The 21,529-nt window shown below is 49.3% G+C and overlaps 1 protein-coding gene across 1 annotated transcript; it reads right to left on the bottom strand.

Moving 5' to 3' along the window:
* Positions 1–16: 16 nt before the first annotated feature.
* On the bottom strand, positions 17–19,959 carry PRPF8 (pre-mRNA processing factor 8). The gene is made up of 43 exons (XM_074845491.1): positions 19,875–19,959; positions 19,640–19,749; positions 19,389–19,557; positions 18,553–18,717; positions 18,235–18,453; positions 17,437–17,649; positions 17,033–17,158; positions 16,850–16,955; positions 16,139–16,329; positions 15,840–15,959; positions 15,573–15,762; positions 15,273–15,392; positions 14,827–14,961; positions 14,587–14,716; positions 14,016–14,212; positions 13,702–13,908; positions 13,449–13,612; positions 12,970–13,096; positions 12,656–12,848; positions 12,139–12,326; positions 11,692–11,930; positions 11,018–11,164; positions 10,563–10,773; positions 10,117–10,233; positions 9,784–10,031; positions 9,418–9,597; positions 8,845–8,980; positions 8,113–8,282; positions 7,674–7,803; positions 7,350–7,496; positions 6,943–7,103; positions 6,096–6,287; positions 5,260–5,497; positions 4,892–5,020; positions 4,205–4,318; positions 3,897–4,070; positions 3,450–3,643; positions 2,870–3,109; positions 2,634–2,775; positions 1,635–1,775; positions 1,264–1,403; positions 887–1,089; positions 17–310 (listed from the first exon to the last, which is right to left on the bottom strand). Exons 2-43 carry the CDS (start codon positions 19,737–19,739, stop codon positions 156–158), a joined length of 7,008 nt encoding a protein of 2,335 aa, XP_074701592.1. The 5' UTR covers positions 19,740–19,749; positions 19,875–19,959; the 3' UTR covers positions 17–155.
* Positions 19,960–21,529: the final 1,570 nt, after the last annotated feature.

Genomic DNA, 21,529 nt, shown 5'->3' on the forward strand with positions numbered 1-21,529 from the left:
ACCTCAGCAGCAGCGCTCCCGTTCGTAAAAAATTTATTGAGCCACTTGGATACGGTACAAGAACACGGGGGGGAAAAGGGGGCGAGGGGCAGCGGGGGACACACACACGCTGTTGAATATCAACAACACTAAGAGGGGGGCGGCGAGGGCGAGGACTAAGCGTAGAGATCCTCCCGGTCGGCGGAGTAAACCTCCCCCTCCTGCAGCAGGGCAAAGTTGAGGAAGTGAGAAGGGCGATGGACCTCGTGGTAGAACTCCTTGGGGTTGGCGAGCTGCAGCTCGTACTTCATGTTGGGGTCGTGGCGAACACCTGGAAGAGAGAAGCCATCACCCCCCTGCACCCCCCCTGCCTCCAGCCCTCCTCAGGAGCCCTCTACCCTCACAAGGTAATTTTTAAGCAAAAACGAGAGAATTCTAAAGGCATAAATTCATCACCCTTTGAGTTCCTGCCCCTAAAGATTTACAGAACAACATCCCCCCAGTCCTGCTCAGCCAGCCAAGGGTTCTGTCTGCCCCTCTCCTCCATTCCTGATCCCTTCTGCCGCTGTCTGTGGTTCATCGTACCAGCACAGCTTTTCTCTTGCATTTTCCATTATCACCTCTGCTGCCTGACAGGGATTAATTATTCAGCAGCAATAGACCAGCCACTACAACCCACAAAGACGACTATTTCTCCCCTCTATCAGAGTTTGCTCTCTTGCCACTGAAAAATCATCAAGAACTGACATCCTAGTGCTGGTACCACGGAAAGGGGACACCATAATGCTGGTAGCCCTGCCAGCCACTGCGAAACGGGTAAGGAACACGTCCTCGAGGAGCTGTTTCCTCCTCCTCCCCACCCTACTCACACTGCCTCCCCTCCCGGCCCCTGCCCGGGGCAGCTCACCCATGAAGTTGTAGTTCCAGGACCCTTGCGCCGGGACCATGAAGAAGCCGAGGAAACGATCCGAGAGCAGCATCTGCACCCGCTCGTAATGGGAGGGCAGGTAGCCCTTGGGGTTGTTCCCTTTGTCCGTGTTCTGCCTGCCCCACTCGTAGCCGCTCGGGGTCAGCTTGTAGGCGGTCAGTGTGCAGGAGCCTGGTGTAAAACTGAGGGAAAGGAGAGCAGAGAGAGGGGTAAATAATAATTGTCTGGAGTGAAGGAGGGAAACCAGAAATGAGCAAACGCTCCCTTTCTGCCAGATTTTTAGTTTTGAGACCTCAATGTGTTCCCAAGCACTGCACCCCCAGGCCTCCCACGGCAGAAGCCTCCCTGCCTCGCACCTGCAGGTGATGATGATGGTCTTCTCCCCGTCCCAGGAGGGGTTGTCAGCCATGACCTTGGCATGGGTGGTGACATCCTGCGGCGAGAGCTGAGGGGACTCGTTTGGTTGGGTGTGAATCCACCCCAGAGGTTCCATTTCCTGACAAAAAGTTTCAGAGAGAAACAAAAGGCGTTTAAAACCGAATTGTTTCGCACACGGCAAAAAGCAGACAGGGACCAAAGTCTTCCCCTTCACTTGATCCCAGATCAGGCTGAGCCCTTCAAAAGCCTCACATCTGCAACAGGCCACAGAAGCCACCCCACCACCTCAGGTCCCTGTTACGGGAGGCAGTGATCTTGCACCCACAGCGGGGGCAGACGCGCAACTCACCTTAAGATACTCGTGCTGGGGCAGCTGCCCTGGGAGATGCACAGTCTGGTGTGTTCCCCACTGGGGCACCATCACAATGCACCGGATCTCCTTCACTTGGGGGTTATCGGGAGGGCTCACACCATACAGGTAACCTGCAATCTAGGAACACAAACACCTGCCTCAGAAGCCTCGAAGAAACCTCCCTGTAACCGTGTGAGGGTGGGTGGGCCCTGCCCTGGGTGTGTAAGGAGAGTAGCTCTCAGCCAGCAGGTTCTCACTAGAGGAGAACAGTGTAGTTTTGTTCAGCGCTGAGTTTCCCTCTGCCAGGTCTGGGCTACAAGGAGCCATCAGGACCTGGCTAGAACTTGTGTGCTCAGCCGTAGTGCCAGTGTCTGTCTGGAGCACAGAGGGCTTTGCAGGGACAGGGGCGAGCTCCCAGCCCTCCGCCACATGGTCACAGAATCACAGAATCATTCAGGTTGGAAAAGACCCTTGGGATCATCGAGTCCAACCCTCAGCCCCCCTCTACAAAGTTCTCCCCTACACCACATCCTCCAACATCTCATCTAAACGACCCTTAAACACACCCAGGGATGATGACTCCACCCCCTCCCCGGGCAGCCTATTCCACTGTCTGACCACTCTTGCTGTGAAAATTTTTTTCCTAATGTCCAGTCTGAACCTCCCCTGTTGCAGTTTAAAGCTGTTCCCTCTTGTTCTGTCACTAATCACCTGTGAGAAGAGACCAGCACCAACCTCTCTACAACGTCCTTTCAGGGAGCTGTAGAGAGTGATGAGGTCTCCCCTCAGCCTTCTCCTCCTCACACTCAACAGTCCCAGCTCCTTCAATCGCTCCTCACTGGATTTATTCTCCAGGCCCTTGCCCAGTTTCGTTCCCCTCCTCTGCACTCGCTCCAGCATCTCGAGATCTCTCTCGTATTGAGGTGCCCAAGACTGGACACATGGCACATGCCCCAGCAGCGGGCTACAACTGCCACAGGCTCGTCACACGCTCACCTGGGCCCGCAGATCCGAAATGCAGATGAATTTCTTCAACACATTCTTGGGCAGAATGTAGGTGTAGCCTGTTTCCTTTATATCGTCTGATGAAACGTAAATGTGGTTTGTTCGCAGGTGGAGGTTGGCAGCAGAAATTGCTCTGTGAAGAGGAGACGATTATTAGAGGGTGCACAGATCCCTTCCCGAGCACTCTGACCTTTTCCACCATGCCACAGCCCTGCTGGCTTCCCTACCTGACTCGCCACTCAGTCTTGGAGGAGAAAGTCTGGGTTTCATAGTTGCTGGTTGTGGAGGTGATGATTTCATCCCCGTGTTTGTTAACAGTGCGGGTCTGTGTGGCTGTCAGCTGGGACTGCTCCTTGGTTTGCTTCTCAATTTCTGCAATCTGCTGTCTCTGCTGAGATGGGGCAGAGATCTCCATGCCCAGGATAATGTCTCGGATCTCTGACTGTGTGAGGGACGCAACGTTCACACTGAAAGAGAAAATCCACCCAAGTCAGGCATTTCAAAATACATTCTGGACTCTTCTCCCCAAGGCACAAGCTCAGAACATCCACTTGCGGGGTGCTATGAAAAAATGAAAGAACTTTTTAGACAAGAGGAGGGACCAAATCACATGATGTGCAGATCAGAAAGGCTTGGTGCAGACATTTTTATCTGCCTTACTAAAAGCAATTAATAATAATAACCAGTTTCCTTACAAAGCTGACAGTTCATTGCCAAAGGCCCTTAAAAATCTCCTACTCTCCACAAAGAGCACTCTGGCCACACTGCCAGAGCAGGAAGGGTGACTGCAGCTGGACAGTGGCTTACTTGTTCTTCTTGCCATAGTCAGCAAGGATGAGATCCTTCAGCTGCACCTCCACCTTGATCCACTCCTCATCTGTCAGGGTTGGCCAGATGTGGTGAGGCTCCGTTATGGTTGTCTTGTCTGGTTTCAGGATAACTTTGGCTCGGTCATTATTCACATGTAGCGCCCGGAGAATCAGGATCAGACGAGAGAATGCCTTGGAGAAGAAAAAAAAAGACACAGCTAGTCAGAAAAAGGAAACCAAATAGATAAGGCCCTAGTACAGCACTCCTCTGGGCACACCAATATTCCACATGAGTGCCACTGAAATCAGCCTGAAGGAAAATTCAGGCAGACCCAGAGCCATGTGCTCCCAAGCAATGAACTGGGATGGATTTCTGAGCCGTTCTTGGCTCCTGCTTAATTTACCGATGGCAAAGCAAAATGCAGACTAGGCATGCTGTGCTTACCGTGTAGGAAGAGATGGTTTTCAGCCAGTCATCATAGAGATTGAAGAGAACCATCTGGGGTTCAGTAGCCTTCAGGATGAGATCACCAAACTTTTCCACTTTCAGACAGGCCTGGAAGGGCAGCTGCAACTCTGAGCCTTTGATCACAATATTGGGGAAATCCAGCAAGTGTACCTGGAGTTTAATCGAGAAGAGGAATTAGCTCACAACTACTGCAGAACAGATCAAGTCCTTCACAGGAATGCAGGACTGTTCTGCAATCTCCCAAAGATTTTGTTATGTCCTCAGAGCAGTATGTGCATTGTTACCTCAAGTGGGTCCAACATGCCCTTCCGAGTCACGATGATCTGCTTAGGCTGCTCCTCCACAGGAAGTGACCGAATCAAGGCAGCCACTTCTTCAGCAGTCTTCCACTTGGCCAGCTACAGAAAGACAGCAGGGTTAGAGAAATCTCTCTCTGCCAACAGCAGCGTCTCCATGTCTCTGGAAATTAGAGAGACTCAAACCAAATTCTAAAAATACGACTGGAATTTATGGCTTGTTCCAGATCAGTGACAAGGCCCAGCATTTCCTTCTTACTGATCAGAGAGCAGTTCCCATTCCTGGAGTTCAGTTACTCCTGACTGGCTCAGAAACAACAGCTCATCGGCTTTGCCACCTGAGAAGCTTCTCACTGCACTGGATGTACAGCCAAGTGCACGTGATCTGCTGTAGCCGTGAGCACCGCGCTGTTTCTCAAGCCCTACTTGAAGATGTCAGCTCTTCACACGTCAGAGCCACAAAAAACTTGCAACATCAACACCTGCATTCTTTCACTTTTCCATCCCGTGCTGACACTTGCCTCAGCATAGGTTACACACTGGAAATCAGAGCTCCAGACTTGTTGAGAGGCAGGAAGATGAAGACCCTCACGATGTTTTCTGCTCAAGCAAGCGCCCCAAGCAGAGCCCACCCCCAGCTCGCAGCCCGAGGCATGATAGGCAGCCAGGCCCTACCTGTCCTAAACGCTTCTGTCCTGCCCACACAGAGGTATGGATGATCTTCAGGAAGAGCTGTCCAGTTCTGGGGTTGAAGATGAAAATCGCTCCATTGATGGGTTTTGTGGTCAAATTCCCTTCAAAAGTCTGAGAAAACAAGCGAAAGTGCAAATGGAGATAAATGCTGCCTGTCCACACCTTTACAGAACAGCCAACTGCTGTGAGCAGGAACTGTAGGGGAAATGCAAGAGCTGCTCTGTGCACACTGCCAAAATTTGGGACCACATTGATTCCTCGTTTTCCGTCACGTGTGCCTCCACAGCCACCCTGAGCACAGGACCCTCACAGTCCCTGTCCCTTCCCCCGAGATACGCCTCTGGCCTCACCTTGTGAATGGTCACTCTGTACACATTGGTGTCATCCACAAACCAGATGATCTGGTTGGAGAAGAGCTCTCCATAGTTCTGGGAGGAAAGGTACGGCTCCGTGGGCTCCGAGGAGTACAGCTGCAACCCCTTGCGGATTCGTTCTCTCAACACATACAGCGCAGGATTTGCTTTCATAATTTTGGCCATAGCTTGCTGGATCAGAGGTTTGCTCCCAGGGAACCAGTTCCCATAAGCACTGATGAAGAAAAACAGAAGAGCGAGTTGTTGCCATCAGCTCCGAGACAAAGGGACAACAGCTACGCACAAGCCTTTCCATGCAGCAGCCAGGCACTTTTCTGCCTGCTGAACACCACTGCACGATTTCTCTCACGATGTTCTGGGGAGCTGTTCACCTACAGCTCTTCCCTACACCTCCTCTCAGTGGGAAGCCACAGCACACACATGCCGCACTCCCAGAAAAGCTGCGTCTTCTTTAACAAGCACACTGGAGCAGAGAGCTGCTTGCTGGGATTTTCCCCCTAGTTCTCCAGTGAGGAACAGTTGGCCCCACTTACAGGGGGGCTTTAAACAAAGCCTGTTCCTTTAGAAGAGTCTGACAGAAATCTCCTAAAAACCCCAAATTATTAGTGAGCTGGGAGAACTGAATCATTGACTAAGCACAAATCGGGCAACCTGGAAGAACTGCCTAGATGCTTGATGCCATTGACTGCACACCCCAGCTTCTGCCTTCTCCCCTCATCCCCCCGCCCAGAACACAAGCCAGTTTGGAGAGGCACTAGGACACAGCCAGGAACTACCAATTACAGTTAAAATACAGAAGGTGCAGATCTCACCTGTGCAAGTTATAGGCCAGATCAATGGCAATGAGCACACCGGTGGGAGATGGATAGATACTCATGTTGTCTGTAGTGTAGTCCAGGAACTTGGCTCTTGCGTAGCGCTCGATATCATGGGAATCGTAATCTCCCCAGCGCAGCTGGATATCTATCCAGTACTTCTGAGTGGTGGTGCTGTCCATCACATCTCTGAGGAGAAAGCAGGCCAGAACAATTTAATCTTGCACAAAACTCTCCTGTAGTTGCTGCCCGTCTTTGACAGAGAGTAACTGCCACCAAACACGATCACTGAAGCCAGCTACTGTCTGCGTACCACCCTGAAAAGGGACTCTACTGCTCTCTTCACACAGCAGCTGAATGCAGAAGCTGTTAATAGAAACCCTCAGCCTAAGGGGTTCAGCTGCAGGTTTAAATAAAGCAGCAGAGTTACCCCTCTACTGTGTTGTCATGAGGGTCATGTCCCCCACAGAATGTCCAGTGAGGGTTCAGTCAAACTGAACACAGCACGGGTGCAGACAATGTCCAGTTCCCTCCAGATTGCAGTCCTAGGGTAGCACAGCTTTGGGGGGGTTTCCTGAAGAACCTCCTGAGCTCTGGCTCTGGGGGAAGATCAACTAGAGGAGAGAACAGGAGTAACGACAGTCTTTGTGTTTTGCAGAAGGCAGCGCTAGCAGATGCAGCAACCATCTACCCAAACTAGTTCAGTGCTCTGCCAGGCATGACTGTGTCCTCCTGTGTCCCCAAAGAAAACCAATCCTAAATGCCCAAGAGATAGAGGCTTTGGCTTGGGACGGCAGCATCAGCAGCTCTGCTCTGCAGCAAGACCGAGAGGGAAAACACTCACTTGGAATCTGCGAGCAATGATGGACGTGACACATTCCACTTATAGGAAGCAAAGAGAAGGATATCTGCACATGAGGAATTCATCTTGTATGACTTCCTGGGATGGATTGTCTCCTTCTGCACTGTCTCAATCTCCAGAGCATCCAGCTCTTGATCAAATACCTTGGGGAAAAGGCAGTCAAGGATGAGTTGTGTTCAAGCAACCTAGTTAAAGAATCTATTCTCCACACAGAGCTAAAACAGGCACCCAGGAAAATCCCATTTCCTCCCCTTCGCTGTCAAATTGCTGAAGAAGGACGGGCTAGCCCTGCCACAATCCCTGGGACAATCTCTGTTGCTGGCAGGAGGCTGTTGGTACACAAGGAGCGTGCACTGCACAGAAACAAATCAATTTAACATACTGCTCACCTGACACAAATCCATTACAATGCTCTCATGGATCTTTTGCCACAAGTGAGCTCGGAAAATCTGAATGAGAGAAATCTTCAGCGTGGGGATCTTGCCGTGCATAAAGATACCTGTCAAATCCAGCTGCACCTGAAACCCGACATATACCTGCAGAGGAAGAGCAGCTGTGAGAACGTGCAACAGCACAACTGATGGAGCTTAGAAAACAGAACAGCTACTCATAAGGAGAATTAGTTCATCTGTAAGAGATGTTCCGAAGAATTAGTTAGATGGATTAACTGCTCTCATTTCAGTGGAACTCAGGTACAAACTCCAGGTACTTACATTGGCTCTGTTAATGGTAGGAGACCACCACAGGGTGAATCTTCTGTTTGGAATTTGGTTCAAACCCGATCTCTGGGCGTTTGTCAGCTTCTTCCACTTCATGGACTCCTCAAAGCCACTGGCCTTCTCCCTAGAAAGGGCAGACAATTGCATAAGATGTCTCTCAGCTCTGCTGGCTGCCATATGGAACAGAGGCAGGGAACACACGCTGGGAGTGGGGAAAGATTGTTTCATGCAAAGAAATTTCTATGGATTTGCATGAAGCTTGGCTATAGCCCAGTCCCAGGGGCCCTCACAACTGAACTATACAGTGTGCTCAAGGGATGACTGAAAAACAGAGATGGCTCAACAGAATCAGTACAGCTTGAGCTGAGGACTCCTCCTGGCGCACCACTAAGCTCCAGTTTGCAAGACGAGGCTTCATCAAGGTTTCTCTTACCAGAAGAGACCCTCCCATGTGGGGAAGTAAGTGCCCTTGAAGAGAGTGTGCTCCAGGATTCCCTCCACTCCACCAAGCGCCTGGATCATATCTGTGCGGTAGTTGTTCAGGTTCCACAGTTTGCCATCGTGGCGCTGATGTGTCCACCAGAACGGGTTCTGTTTCAGGACCTGGAAACAGCAGTGCACTAGTGAGCAGCTTTCAATTCATGTCATTGAACCTGGCTGCACCAACTGTAGGAACCAAGATGATGACGATGATCTCAGCGAACAAAAGCCTCGTGCCCTCAGTTCTGGAGGACACAGCCCATCTACACAGTTCAGTCAGTGTCACTATGCAATTCAGGCTGGGTAGAATTTAAGATGGTGTTTTTATCTCTCAGAGACTGACCTTCTACAGAGCTACCATTAGAGGCTTTAAATAATAAATTTTTCCACTGTTATTAAAACTTAAGGTTTTGGAATGTTCGTTTTGGGACCTTTTTTCCCCCTACCCAGAACTGATTTCTTAATATTCAATTGTGCTAAGTGTGGTGTTCCCCAAGACACTGCAATCTATCCAAATGCTTCAGAAGTGGCTACCTACAGGTTTTGGAGCATTTGGTTCTCAACAACCTCTACCAGTCCCAACACATGGCAAGGAAGTGCACCTGCAATAACGCGAGGTGAAAGGACATTGTCTGGAACAGGTATCTGAACCTCACACCCAGCTAGAGAAATTCCCAGTCAATACCTGATACTGTTTGAAATCAGTCCTGACTCTCCATCCTTTATCATAAGCGAGGGTATGCCGGTCCTTCTGGAAAAGGGTGTTAATACGAGGAATTCCCCTGTCCCATGAGTCCTCCAGATCCTCTAGTGTCAGACGCCTGAAGAAAAAAATCCCCACACTTTGTTACGTCTCAATTTTACAGCAAAGCATTAATGAATATTTCAAATGAGGAAATCACAGAAGTAATACAGACCCTGGGGCTCTGGCAGGAGACATTCTAAAATGCCAAGCACTCAGAGGCTCAAAGTGTCTATAACGGTCATGAATACGCTCATGTCAAACAGCCAAAAGAAAACACCTGCCCTTTTAAGTGCATAAATGGGTCTGATGTCAGCTTTTACTTGCCATATCATTTCCCTTAACCTGTGCCAAGGGCCCACTTTCTGCTTGCAGAGTTCACACCTCCACCAGAGGTGAGGCAGCAGCGCTGCAGCAGCCTGCAGCACGTACCATGGGGTCAGCAACGCCTCCAGAACCCTGAGACAGTGCGAGACTTCACACACTGCCTGTCCTCACACAGACACAGAAACGCACCTGTTTTGGGCTATAGCCTCTTGTCGCTTAAGGGCATACTCTGCCCATACCCTCTGGGAGTCGATGAATTCACTTTCCCATGGCTGGATGTAACGATACAAATTTGGGATGAGCTGGTCCTCCTCGTGACTCATGCCTGAGCGGAAGTGAGTGATGCCAACATCTGTCTGCTTGGACCACCTGGAGCAGAGAGGCACAAGAGTGAGGTCAGAGTGACAGAGGACTTCACAGGTCACACTGCCATGACCTACTGTAAAGGCAACGTATCTCTAACATAGAACAGTTTGGCATTCTCAGATATTTTTATAGGAAAGAGCATCTAACAGAACACTCAAGCCACGCAAGCATTAAAGCAGCACAACTCACCTCAGGTCAGACTGCGGGATGAGGACGTGGCCCATGGAGAGCATGCCCAGCCCCCCCAGCTCTTTAGGGGTGTAGAACACCACCGGCGGAAAACGGCTGGGCATTTTGGAATTCAGACCAATTTTGATTCGAGTCTGGATTTTATTCTCACACTTCACCAGCAAATCAAGCAACTCCTGAGTATTTACAACAGCTTCCCGGAAATATGTCATCAAGCCAATCAGAGCTGTATTCCATTTATTGACAATCTAGAAAGGAAAGCAAGGATCAGTTCTCAGCCCGCTCCCCAAGCACCTGCAGAAAGCTCTGCCCCATATCTTCCTCCCACCTCACCTTAGTGAAGGTTGTGGAGCCAGATGCCATGAGGATCTGCCTCACTCTGTTGTGAAATCTCTGCATAGACTCATCATCCACACGTAGGAAGCACTGAGCCGTGCGCTCCTTGGTGACCTACAAGAGCACAGGGACATCAGTTCCCTCCCGGGAGCCCCCTTTCTCCAGTCCAGACCATAAGGTGAGCTCTTGCCATCAGGCATCTGTGCAATACGGGGAGGGAAGAGGCTGAACAGCAGCTCTACAGCTTCAGAGCCCCACTCATCCCTCCCAGGAAGGAAAGTTCATACCCAGTTCACTGTAACTCTACTTGCTAGTGGTCCCAGTTACAGAGCTGGCAAACTGACGCTGTCGGGCACGTCCTCCCGGCAGGTACAAACCCTGCTCTGGTGTCAGGTAGGGGCCAAGCAGGGCCTGCTCTGCCCCCTGTCAGAGCCTCTCCCTACCTCGTTCTGCAGGTTCCAGACACCATCCTTGTGGGTGAACTCCTCATAGCTGGTGCGGCACTTGGGCAAGATGCGGCACTCGAACCCACACATGTTAAACAGCAAGTTGGGGTTATCCTTGCTGTAAACAGAGACGAAGCTGTTCTCCCACTGCACTGTGGTGACTGATCGAGGCAAACGGTTCTTGATATCCCAGAATACAGCACGGCCACTGAAAAACAAGATGTTCACAGTGACAGGTTGTTACTGAAGCAAAATAGAAACTGGGCAAGTTTTCAACGCTTTCCTAGCACTGTCTCTCACACCCATCATTCATTGCCAGAATCGCAGCACACACCCCTCACCTCTTCTTACTTTTCTTCCTGAGCACCTGCCTATCAGTCTCCAACAGCTATTTATTACAACTAACTTGCCCACTCTCCCACCACTTTTTTTTTCCAGGTTGCAGTCCTTACAGGTTCACATCATGTTTCATGAGGCGCATCCGAGCATCCCGGGGCCAGCACTTCTTATTGTTGTAGCCTACAATGTTCTCATTGTTGGGGTCTGGATGCTCTGTCAGGTACCGCTGAATCAAGTCTCTTGCCTCATCTGCTGTAAACCTGGAAATACACAGAATAGGATCTGGAGTTAGATGACCAGCTTCTCAGAACACCAGTCTGCCCCGACAGAGAAGGACTTGCTTATGCACAGCTATTTCCCATAGCATGTCTGAAGGTAACGATCCAATTTCTGTATCCTCGTGCTGAAGAAGGGGGCTTGTTTCATTAGCACAGAGCAACCCATGACTGTTTGGGTTATCTTTCCATGAACAGACATCAGATTTTATGTCCACTTGCTGGGAAGCCAGAAAAGGCTTCTTTTACCAGTGGAAAATCTGTAACAGTTGAACTTTTGATATTCTTGCTTTTCTAGAGATCCAGTGAAGCTGTAGAAAAGCGAACTGAGAAAGCAAGAGGAGGTATGTGGACAGTTTTTCTGGGAAGTCTGTCAATTCAAATATTCCTGACCTTTCTTAGCAAAGGGTAAAGCCTGGAGTAGGAGCGTACTAATTCTCACTTCCACAGCATCTGCTGCAAGATGCCAGAACAGAAGTTCACCTGAGGAAAGCAGGGCCCGAAGGTCTCACCTGAAGAAGATGTGAATACGGTCAATGTATCTGCAGAAGAGGCGAATGGGATGGGCCACCTCCGTGGCGATGTCCTGGAAGCTGAGGAAGTCATTTGGCATCTGGGGAGGCCCAGCCATTTCACTGGCACGGTGCAGACCCAGCACCAGCAGGTCCATCACAAGCCCATAATACTGGACAATAAAGGAAGCAAACTGCAGCCCACGAATAATCCCATAGGAGTTTGTGTGATTCATGTCCTGAGGAAACGAAGGAGAATTGTGAGAACCTGTCACAATACATCACAGACCTTTAGCTGAGCAGTTGCTCTTTAGCAGGACCCAGAAGGGTTTTCTTACTCCTTATCACTTCTTTCTCTGGCAAGTCTTGTGTCCCCTCCTCCCCCATGGGTCCAAAACCTCTCCATTTCCCAGTCCACATACTCCCTTTCCTGATAGCAATCATCACCTTGTAGTTGATCACCACGTTGTTCTTGGCTGTCATGTAGTCAGCAATGTTGTGATCAACAATAAGACGCAACAGCCTGTTGAGCAACGTCAGGTCAATCTTCTCATACATCTTCTCAAATCGAGATTCCAGCATCACGTTGCATTCACCTTCACTTGTTTCCCAAACATCTTGCAGGTTATTAATGCCTGAGGAGACAAACAAGCTCATCTGTTATCTGACACAATAGCGCAGCACACTTCTGGGCACAGGAAGTCAATGTATTTCCTGTCATGTGTGATTTTTCAGCCTCTGGTCCTTCCAATCTATCCAGAAATGGGAACAGAAATTTCTAATCAACCAAAAATGCTATGGAAGTTCTCCTCCTTCAGGAGAACCTATAAAATATAGTCTCCGATTGTAATGACTATTGACTGCAAGCTGCAAATATGAAAACTCAGCTCCCAAGGGGACTTTGTAGGAAGCAAGCTCCCAGTAAGAAAACTCATTTTTGTATGGAATACAAGACCCTGCTAACCTTGGCACCACTTGTACACCAACAGTGGAGGAGGTTCAGTGTCAGCAGGTTTGATCCATGGAGGGAAGAGTCTTCGCTTATCGGCCTCATACCATAAGTACTGATCCAGATACGCGTCTGTGATTTTCTCCAAGGGTTCAACATCATAAACAGGAACTAAGTGGCTGTAGAGATCCATGAACTCAATACCCACCTAAAAAAGAAGAGGCAAAACCGAGCCTTAGAGTTGACAGATAACATTAAGTCTTAGCACCGTTCAGGTCCTGAATGCAGCTTAATTTTTAGTATGGTCTGGCCTTCACCAGGACACTTACCTCCTTGAAGGCTCTCTGAGTTAAAAGGTGTCGTTTGATTCTGGAGAGAGCTTCATGAGGATTATCATAAGCCTGTTCAATCAAACCCAACTCCTCTCTCTGCGACTGATTCAGGCGAGATTTCACACTGAAAGTGAGAAAGAACAGCTCATGCACCTAAGCATGAACAAGCTAATGTCCACCACATCAAACTGATGAAATACTGTTCAGCCAAGCAGATCAGGACAAGATCTGTAGCTCTTCACAATCCATATCCCCAGTCTGAGAAGCATGGCATTGTTTTTGCCCCAAGCAGCAGAGGCCACGAAGAACCCCCTGTCACCCCTGGCAGTACCACAACCTACAGCTTTTACCAGTCCACCAGGGTAAATTTTACAACATACTCAATTCCAGGAATAACAGGTAACAAAATAGCTTCAGACGCCTCTCCCAGTGCAGATGCCTGTGCCTGCAGAATACAATCACTTCCCACTGCTTACCTGTAAGCTTCCTTCAGCCTCTCCAAGGCTAATATCAGCAACTTGGTGTCATGCTTGTAGGACAGTGGGGGGAAAGGAATGGGTGAGAACCTTCTGCTTTCCAGCCAGTGCACTGTGGTTGTGTACACAGCAACAGCCTCTTCAGCAGTGATGTACGGCCCATCCTGCAGAACCACACCACCAGCATTAGTCAGCGAAAGCTTCCCCATGAAAATGGCACCAATCTGGGCAACCTTAGGCAGGACAGAAGTACCTTCAAGTAATTATGCTGCCGTTCCTGCTCAGCTTTTAAGTAGAGTCTGGTCAGCCGGCCCAGATTCTTCTTACAGACAGTTTTGTCTACGGTGGCGCCCCGACGGATCCGCTCCCTGTTGTAGTGAGCTGTGTTTGTCCACCAGTCAGCTTTTGCCTTCACATACCTCAGGATCATGTTCTCAATAGGAGTTGGCAGCCCTGGCACCTGGGGAGGGACAGGAACTTGAGGGAAGCAGGAGTGGGAACCTTCACAAGAGCAGTTCCGCCTGGGAGATGTTAAAATTGAACCAAAAGGCCAAGCGAAAGACTTACCTTCCAGGGGATATTGGCCTTCCAGCACCGCCAAGCCTCGCTCAGATGCTGCAGGATGGTTCTGGCTTTGTTCTGTTTGATTCCTTCTGGCATCATGTCCAGAATGTCATGCATAACAGCCGCCCTCAGCTCCAGGTCAAAGTGAGACTCCACACGCTGCTTCGTGACGGTCTTTGCTACACCCTTGGAGTGACGGCCTGGAAAAAGCAAAGTACTTCAGCAGTGCTGACATTACTGGGCAGTGCTCCTCTTCCTCCTAATACACAGAGGTACAGATGTCTGAAGAAATTACACTGCCACAACATCACTGATGAGTTTGAAGTAGGTGATTAGAAAGGAAGCTGTGGACCCCATAGTGCTATGGAGCAGGGAATGCCACTTCCATTTGGGATCTATGCTGGGAGCACTGATCTCTTAAGAGCTCTAAACCAGTCAATAGCTCTTGGGATTGGCACGGAGCATGGATACAGACCACCACATGGGACAGAAAACTGCATTTCCAGCTGGCAAGTAAATAGCATTAATCTTTACCACACACTGCTCCCCCATCCAAGATTTGCAGTGCACTGACCTTCAAACTGCCTGGCCAGCAGATTCCCCAGCCAGCGTTCCAGCAGCGGCGTGATCCCCCTCATGAAGAACAGCCATACTCTCCAGCCTGGGGCCCAGAAACCACAGCCAGGACCTTTGCCCACAGGCCCCTGGAAGAACAGAGACATGGTAACAGCAGGTCACTTACTGACACTCCCAAATCCCTCCCCCCCTGCTCAGTTTATGTGGGGTCACCATCATGTGGAAAAGTGGAACTCACTGTGTTAAACCGGTAGTAGATGAGATGTTTCAGGTCCTTGCACATACGAATCTGCCTCATCAGTTTGTATTTGTACCGGTACATTCCTGTCAGCTGACCCACGTGGGCAAAGATGTACTGCAAGCCGTCTGCCAGCTGAAACACGGGGAGCAGAGACAACAATAAACACCACACACATGGCCTCAAGAAGCCAGGTTTATTTTATAGCCAGGAGCAGAGTGTATTAGGGCATATAAAGCTCCTAACACTGACTCATGCAACGACTGATTCTTATAAACTAGGGTAAAAGCAAAATTTCATGCAATGTTGCATGCTTTTGTTGTTCCCCCTCTTCTCCAACAACAGGGCAACATTCATTTTGTGCATACTATATAAGCCTGCCCAGATATTCTGCTTCTCCTCTCGCTTCTCCTCCTCACCTTTAAAAAAAAAAAAATTGAGCCTACCTGAAACGCATCCACATTTCCAAGTCTGTACTGGACGTGGCTGTCCACCACCAGCTTAGTCAGCCGTAGAACCTCTCGGCACAGATGGAAAGCATTACCAAAACGAGATTTTTTCCTTTCCTGGAAGAGACAAAAATCTAGGATTTATGTAACAATGTTATGTAAGAGTGAAACAGCTCAAATGTGGTCAGTCTGTACAACAACTGAACAGCTGAGGCACTGTGGCCTGTCTTACTGCACTAGCTACTTAACAATCTTCAGGTGAACTTTACTCAAGTAAAATAGCACATGGACCGTTACCTTAGTGGTGAGGGTCTTCACAGGCTTCAGGTTGAAGTTGTAATCCAAGTGAAGGTAGTTCAGGTTCTTTCTGTGGATCAGCAAGTTCAGCATATTGTAGCCCTGGCGACACACCTGCAGGCCTACTTCCACCCAGTCCAGCTTTGTCGACTGGAAAAACTTTGTAGCCTTGAAGGAGCGGAACAGGTACCTGGAGAGAGCAAAGACTGTAATCAGCTGAATCCTCATCAGAGATCAGCAGTTCCCCACTGAGCAGACCCCACTTACCTCTTCTTCTGGGCTTTGGGAGGTCTGTGCTTGAGCGCATTCAGAACATAGTATTTCAGTAGCTTCTGATAGGAGACTCGCACTTTCACTGGCTGGCCTGCTGGGCAGTGCTCACGGTACCTAGGGATAAACCATATTTCAAATTTTCAGGTAACTCACATTCCTTAGAGAACAAGTCTCCAGAAACTCTCCTCTAAAATCTCCAGAAACCAGTCACCACAGGATGTCTTTATTTTTGTTGTAACAAGATAATAATGTCACAATCACTAGAACACCCCTTCCCTGAGGAAAGAACTCACCAGTTCTTGACCAGTGGGATATCAAGAGCTCTCCGAGTCCTCCCAGACCTCAAGTTGAAGGGCCGTGGGGCCCAAAGCAGGGCAATGCCGTTGGCTGTGTTATCTGTGTAGAGCGGGGTATCTTTCAGGAAAGGTTCCACAAACTCTGGCAACTCAAACTCTTCATCATCATCAGGCAATGGTTCCTGACTCTGAAATGCAGAAACACCACACAACGTCTGTCTCCTGGTTGCTTTAGCTCAGTTTTCAGAGTTAACCAAGTAAAAACCATTTCTTTGCTCTCATGGTAGAGGTGTCACAGTGCTGAGTATCAGAGAAGCAAAAAGCACTCTACAATGCCCCAGGGGGCCTGAGAACTAATGTTAGCTACTAGACCCCGAGGTAGGTGTTATGGTGGAAACTTAAGGGAGATGTCAGCTTTGTGAACAAACCAAGGGCAACCAAAAAGATAATAACCTACCAGAAGACTCTAAAATAACACTGTTAATTACACATCGAGCTTTATCCCACAGAGACCAAAGGAGACAGCTTTGTGCAACTCCAGAAGTAGAAAAAGACTATAAATGAAAACTGTTTTTTTTTGTGAAAGGGCTATTGCTTTCTCCTGAAACATCTATGTGTGCATCAGAAGCAAGGTTACAAGCAAGATGCTAAAGCCCCACCACCTCCACATGCAGGGTTTATCACAAGCTCTCTCGGACAGTGACTCACCTTGACAGAATGTCTGTGTGAAATGGGGTTGATCAGTGGATCGAAGTAAAAGGCTGGGAGATCAGGATCTTCTGTTTTAATGAAAACAACGTTTGGAGTATGATACCTGCAAAAGACAACATGCATTAGAGCACTCTGACAGCTTTCCCCTCCTCTCTCTGCTCCTGAGGTTGCCGCACTTACCAGGTCAGGTGGACGTGGTGTGGCAGGTTATTGTACAGGTACGGGAAAGCAATTTTGTACTCTGTCCTGATAGGCTGCCTGATGATAATTTTGTTGATGTCATTAAATTCATTCCAGTCTTCATCCCTCAAATGAGACAAAAAATATTTGTTATATGAGCATTCAGGGGAACAGAAAGGCAAACATTTTTGACTGAAGACATGGTATCAGCACTTTTCCTTCAGACTTCTCTTTCACTAACAACCACACAGTTTCCAAAGCAGCAAGCAGATCACAGACTTAATGGTAAAGAGAGCAAACACCCAGCAACAGCTCACCCAAGGCAAGACACCCGATAACACATTAATCTTCCCAGCCCTTTTCCCAGATAACCACTTATCCTTCCTCCTAAACCCAACACTTACTGAAGATTGATGTCTCTAACAAGAGGCTCAAACTTGGGACCTCCAGGAATAGCCATGTTCAGCGCCTTGGAGGTAAAGAACGCTTTCAGGTCAAACAAATAAAAGTAGTTGTCATCCACAAGGTCGGTGAGCAGCTGGTTGGCCAGGCGGTACAGCGTGGACATCATGGGGAGAGTGAACTGCCAGCGTTGGTACGTTGAACCATTTACATACCTGCAGAAGAACAATGCACAGACACTCAGTACACAGCCAGAAGACAACTGGGCCTTTACCAAAGGACCAGAAATAATTAAACACCCGTCACTGCCCATCATCTGCAGAGAATATCAAAGACAGCCAACACGTGGGCCCCTCCAGATGGAAAGAAAGACTGCAGGACTGCTGAAGACCACTATGGACTACATCTGCCTAAAATATATTGACTTCTCCAGTTCCTCTCCTCCTCTGAATCCAAACTGATAAACAACATCTGTGCACTTTTAGCAAATATCAAATTCCAAACAGACAATCCAGGTTGTCACATTTATGGCATAACAAACACCAGAGTTTTAGCAGCTAACTGGGCAGCAGCCCTCCTGGACAGAGCAGCCGTTTGCCCTCGCAGGATGCTGAAGACAAGAGGTATAGCTTTACAACAATCAGGTTCTCCCTCCCATCCTCAAGGGAAGGTTTTTCTCTCCCCACCAACATCACATGTAGCCCAGCATGACTCAACTGAAGGTTATATACTGCTATCTATAGGTAGTGCATTTGTTTTTCCCCGCTCCCAGTGAATTGTGCTACCAGAGGAGCACATACTTCCTGTTGTCTTTCAGCGGCTGGTGGTCATAGAACCAGTCCAGCACAGGGGCATCCTCCTCTGGATCCAGCTCGAGCTGAATCGCTTCCAGGGGCTCCACATCCAGGATGTTATCAGCATAATCCAGAGGGGGTTCTTCATCATCAAATGGGGGGAATCTCATCCTCTTGAAGTGACGCCTATCCCTCTTCTCTCGCCTCATCATAATCCACATCGACCTGACAGAAACCCAGAGACCATTAAATGTTGCTTTTATTGTGGACACACGAGTGTTTGCTCACAAGTTTCCACCCAGGGTGAAGGAAGAAGGCACTTACCCCCACTGAGCAATGTACACTGGCTCTATGACCCAGGGAATCTCATTCACAAAAGAGATGGCACCTGTGATATGGTACAAGACTGGAACATCTCTGATTTGCTCCCAGGGCATCGGCATGTTCTCCAAGAGCTTCAGAACTGCATGAGGCATGTACTTCAGAGCACTGCAGACAGAAATCAAGGAAAATCAGGGTGGGAAGGGATCTCAAAAGACACAACCCAATTACCTCTACACCTTTTACTCCTGAAAACTGCTCAGCTAACCCATTCATAAAGGCCTCCAGCAATAAACCCACAAACTTCCTGTTCTATCCTTGTGCTTCAAACATCACACTACCAAATTGTATTCTACTGGTTTGGCTTCCAACAGATCGTTACACGTTAAGAATGTTACAGGTGAAAATTTCAAATGTTTCTGCAGTTTTTATGGGCAATGGGAAGTTTGTGCAACGGATCATGATGTGCATGAGATGGCTCTCTGAACCCAAACGTTACAGAAGCACTCACAATGCTTTTTTAATCTTGCAAAAAACATACGCTGGCTACTTCACACTCTCCCCTAACTTCTTTTAAGCAATGTGTTATCCAGAGTGATGTTTTTCTCATAAATTCAAAGCAATAACTTCCTTCACTTATCTCTTCTGCACTGCTGCCTTCGTGCAACTGATTATCCCATCCTCCTTGAGCTACTATGCCACCTTCTATGAACAACTGACACAGGAAGCCCTTTGGAGAAGGAGCTCCCTATTTAACGATCGACGAGGAGGTGTGACACGGCAGCAGCAGAGGGCTCAGCTCGCCTCCCAGCATGTCACACAGCGGGGGGCTCCCTTACCCCAGGTAGACGCGCTTGTCGTGACGGAACTTCCTGTTGGTCATGTCGCCGTGGTCGCGGATGATCTTCCGGACGTGCTCGGGGGGCATGTCCTCCTTCTGAGCGTCCACGAAGCCGAATTTCCTCTTCTCGGCATAGCGCTTGGCCTGCAGCTGCTGCCACTTGCGGGCTGCGGGGAGGGAGGGAGAGGCAGCGAGGTCAGGCCCGGTCCCGCCTGGGAGGAGGGGGGTGCAGGGGCCGGTCCTACCCACCTTTCTCCTGCAGCTTCTCCTCAGACATGTAGTCGGGCAGCGGCGCCAGCGGACTGGGCACCGGGGCGCAGCCGCCGCGGTACGGGAAGACGGCGGCCATGGCGACGCACCTGCGGGGGTCGAGAGGGGCTCAGGACGGGGACGGGGACGGGGCCACCCCCGGCCTCTCCCCCGCCATTCCCACCAGCACCCTCCGCCCACCCCCGGGTCCCCATCGCCCCCCGCCCGCCCTCACCGGCTGCCGCGACGCCCCGCGCTTCCCCACCACAATGGCGGCCCAGCGCCGTCGCCACCGCGCCTCAGAGGCCCGGATGTGGGCAGGACGCACCGCCGGGAGGGCTGACCAATCAGCTTTCGGGCAGTCCTGCAGACAGCAGGCGCAGCCCATCAGAACGCGGAGGAGGGGAAAGAGGCGGGACCAGGGACGGAAGAGAAAAGGAAGTTGTGCCTAGAATCACTTCCGGTGGGAGGCCGGCTTTCTCCGGTCCCGCCCTTCGCTGCTTTCGATTGGCTGAGAGAGGCAACGTTGACAGCTCGGCGCCGGCTCTGATTGGCAGCGTGTGGCACAGATCAGCCCGCGCTGCCTGTAGGGGGCGCTGCGGGGCAGCCATTTGTATGCCCGCAGGTCCCAACCCAACAGAGTCCAGTCCCATAGATTCACACATTTAACCACAAGATTTACAGCTAAAACCTTCACTAGTGATTTCTGTACGTCATAAAACTGAAAGCTGCAGACTTAATTTTCAAACAGCAGTTTTTGGATATATGAGCAAAGTTCCGGGCTATCATGGCACTGTACCAAATCCTTAAATTTTCTCTGGTTTACATGGAGCTGATTTCCCCCAGGGAATGAATGTAGAGGGTTTCAGCTGTGTGGATCTTTTTCTCTTCGCCTGGATGCTGCTGGTGCTTCCTCTCTTGCTGTTGTTCCGACTCTCGTCAGCTGTATTTAGAATTATAGCAGATGGCATCAAAGCCCAAAATTCTTCCAATGCAGTCAGCAGTGAGACACACCTGAGGAAATAAAGATATGTTTGGGGGAGTTGTAGCAAGTGTTTTAAAAGAAGGAAAAAGCATCACAGCACTGCAAAGGAGTTGCTGTCTTACTCCATACCCTCATTCCTGGTTTTTTACACCTTGGTTCCTATTGCAGCTGAAGATGCGCAGCCGCTTTCTGCCGCATCCTTTTATCTCCAGAGATATGACCTATGCCAAAAATATCTGTCTCAGGGACTTTTTTTGACCACCTGGGAGTTCTGCCAAATGGGCCATAATTCTTCTAGTTGCTTGCAGCCAGATTCCAGCTTGAAAAGTCTGGATCACCAGGCATCCAGTCTCAGAAAGATTTCAAGCCACTTAACATTTCCTTCAGAGTCATGCAGGGAAGAGGATCTCAACAGATTAAAACCAGATTGGCATTCCCCTGTCAGGACAAGGGAATGGAACTTTTAAATGAGGTGTTAAGCAGAGAGATTCACTCTTGCTTCGCATTTAATATAAACGTACAAACTACCTTCAAAGTATGGACCTGGGAATTAAAATACATAGAGTACTAAAATTGGGAATTCAATAGTTGGAGTAATTTTATGGCCCACTAGAATCTACCTCACAAGCCAATTCCACTGAACACCTCCCCATCTCATGGCAGATGATTCTTTCTCCCTGTCCCCCTGCCTGTGTCTGAGAATGATAATAGCTGTATCACCTTTCTCCTTGATAACAACCCCACAGTTCCACGGGTTCCAGCAACACTTTCTCTGCAATTCTCAAACGGAAGCAAATATCTAGTCTGCTGTTCCCAACTCCAGATAGTTTAACAGAAGACATTACCTCTCCTTACAAAGCTTAACTTGCTTCTAGCCTTAATTTAGCTTGGCTACAATGCTAAAC

The sequence above is a fragment of the Strix aluco genome, chromosome 19 (genome assembly GCF_031877795.1).
Source record: "Strix aluco isolate bStrAlu1 chromosome 19, bStrAlu1.hap1, whole genome shotgun sequence".
NCBI classification, from domain to species: Eukaryota; Metazoa; Chordata; class Aves; order Strigiformes; family Strigidae; genus Strix; species Strix aluco.

Bases quoted from the DNA above. Each gene is read 5' to 3' on its own strand.
- PRPF8 (XM_074845491.1), bottom strand. From the start codon at position 19,739: ATGGCCGCCGTCTTCCCGTACCGCGGCGGCTGCGCCCCGGTGCCCAGT. The intron at 17,650-18,234 runs GTATGTGCTCCT...GTTCTTCTGCAG, and splicing joins CCGCTGAAAGACAACAGGAA to GTATGTAAATGGTTCAACGT. The intron at 14,717-14,826 runs GTGAGTTCCACT...CTGTTCTTCCAG, and splicing joins TCTACTACCGGTTTAACACA to GGGCCTGTGGGCAAAGGTCC.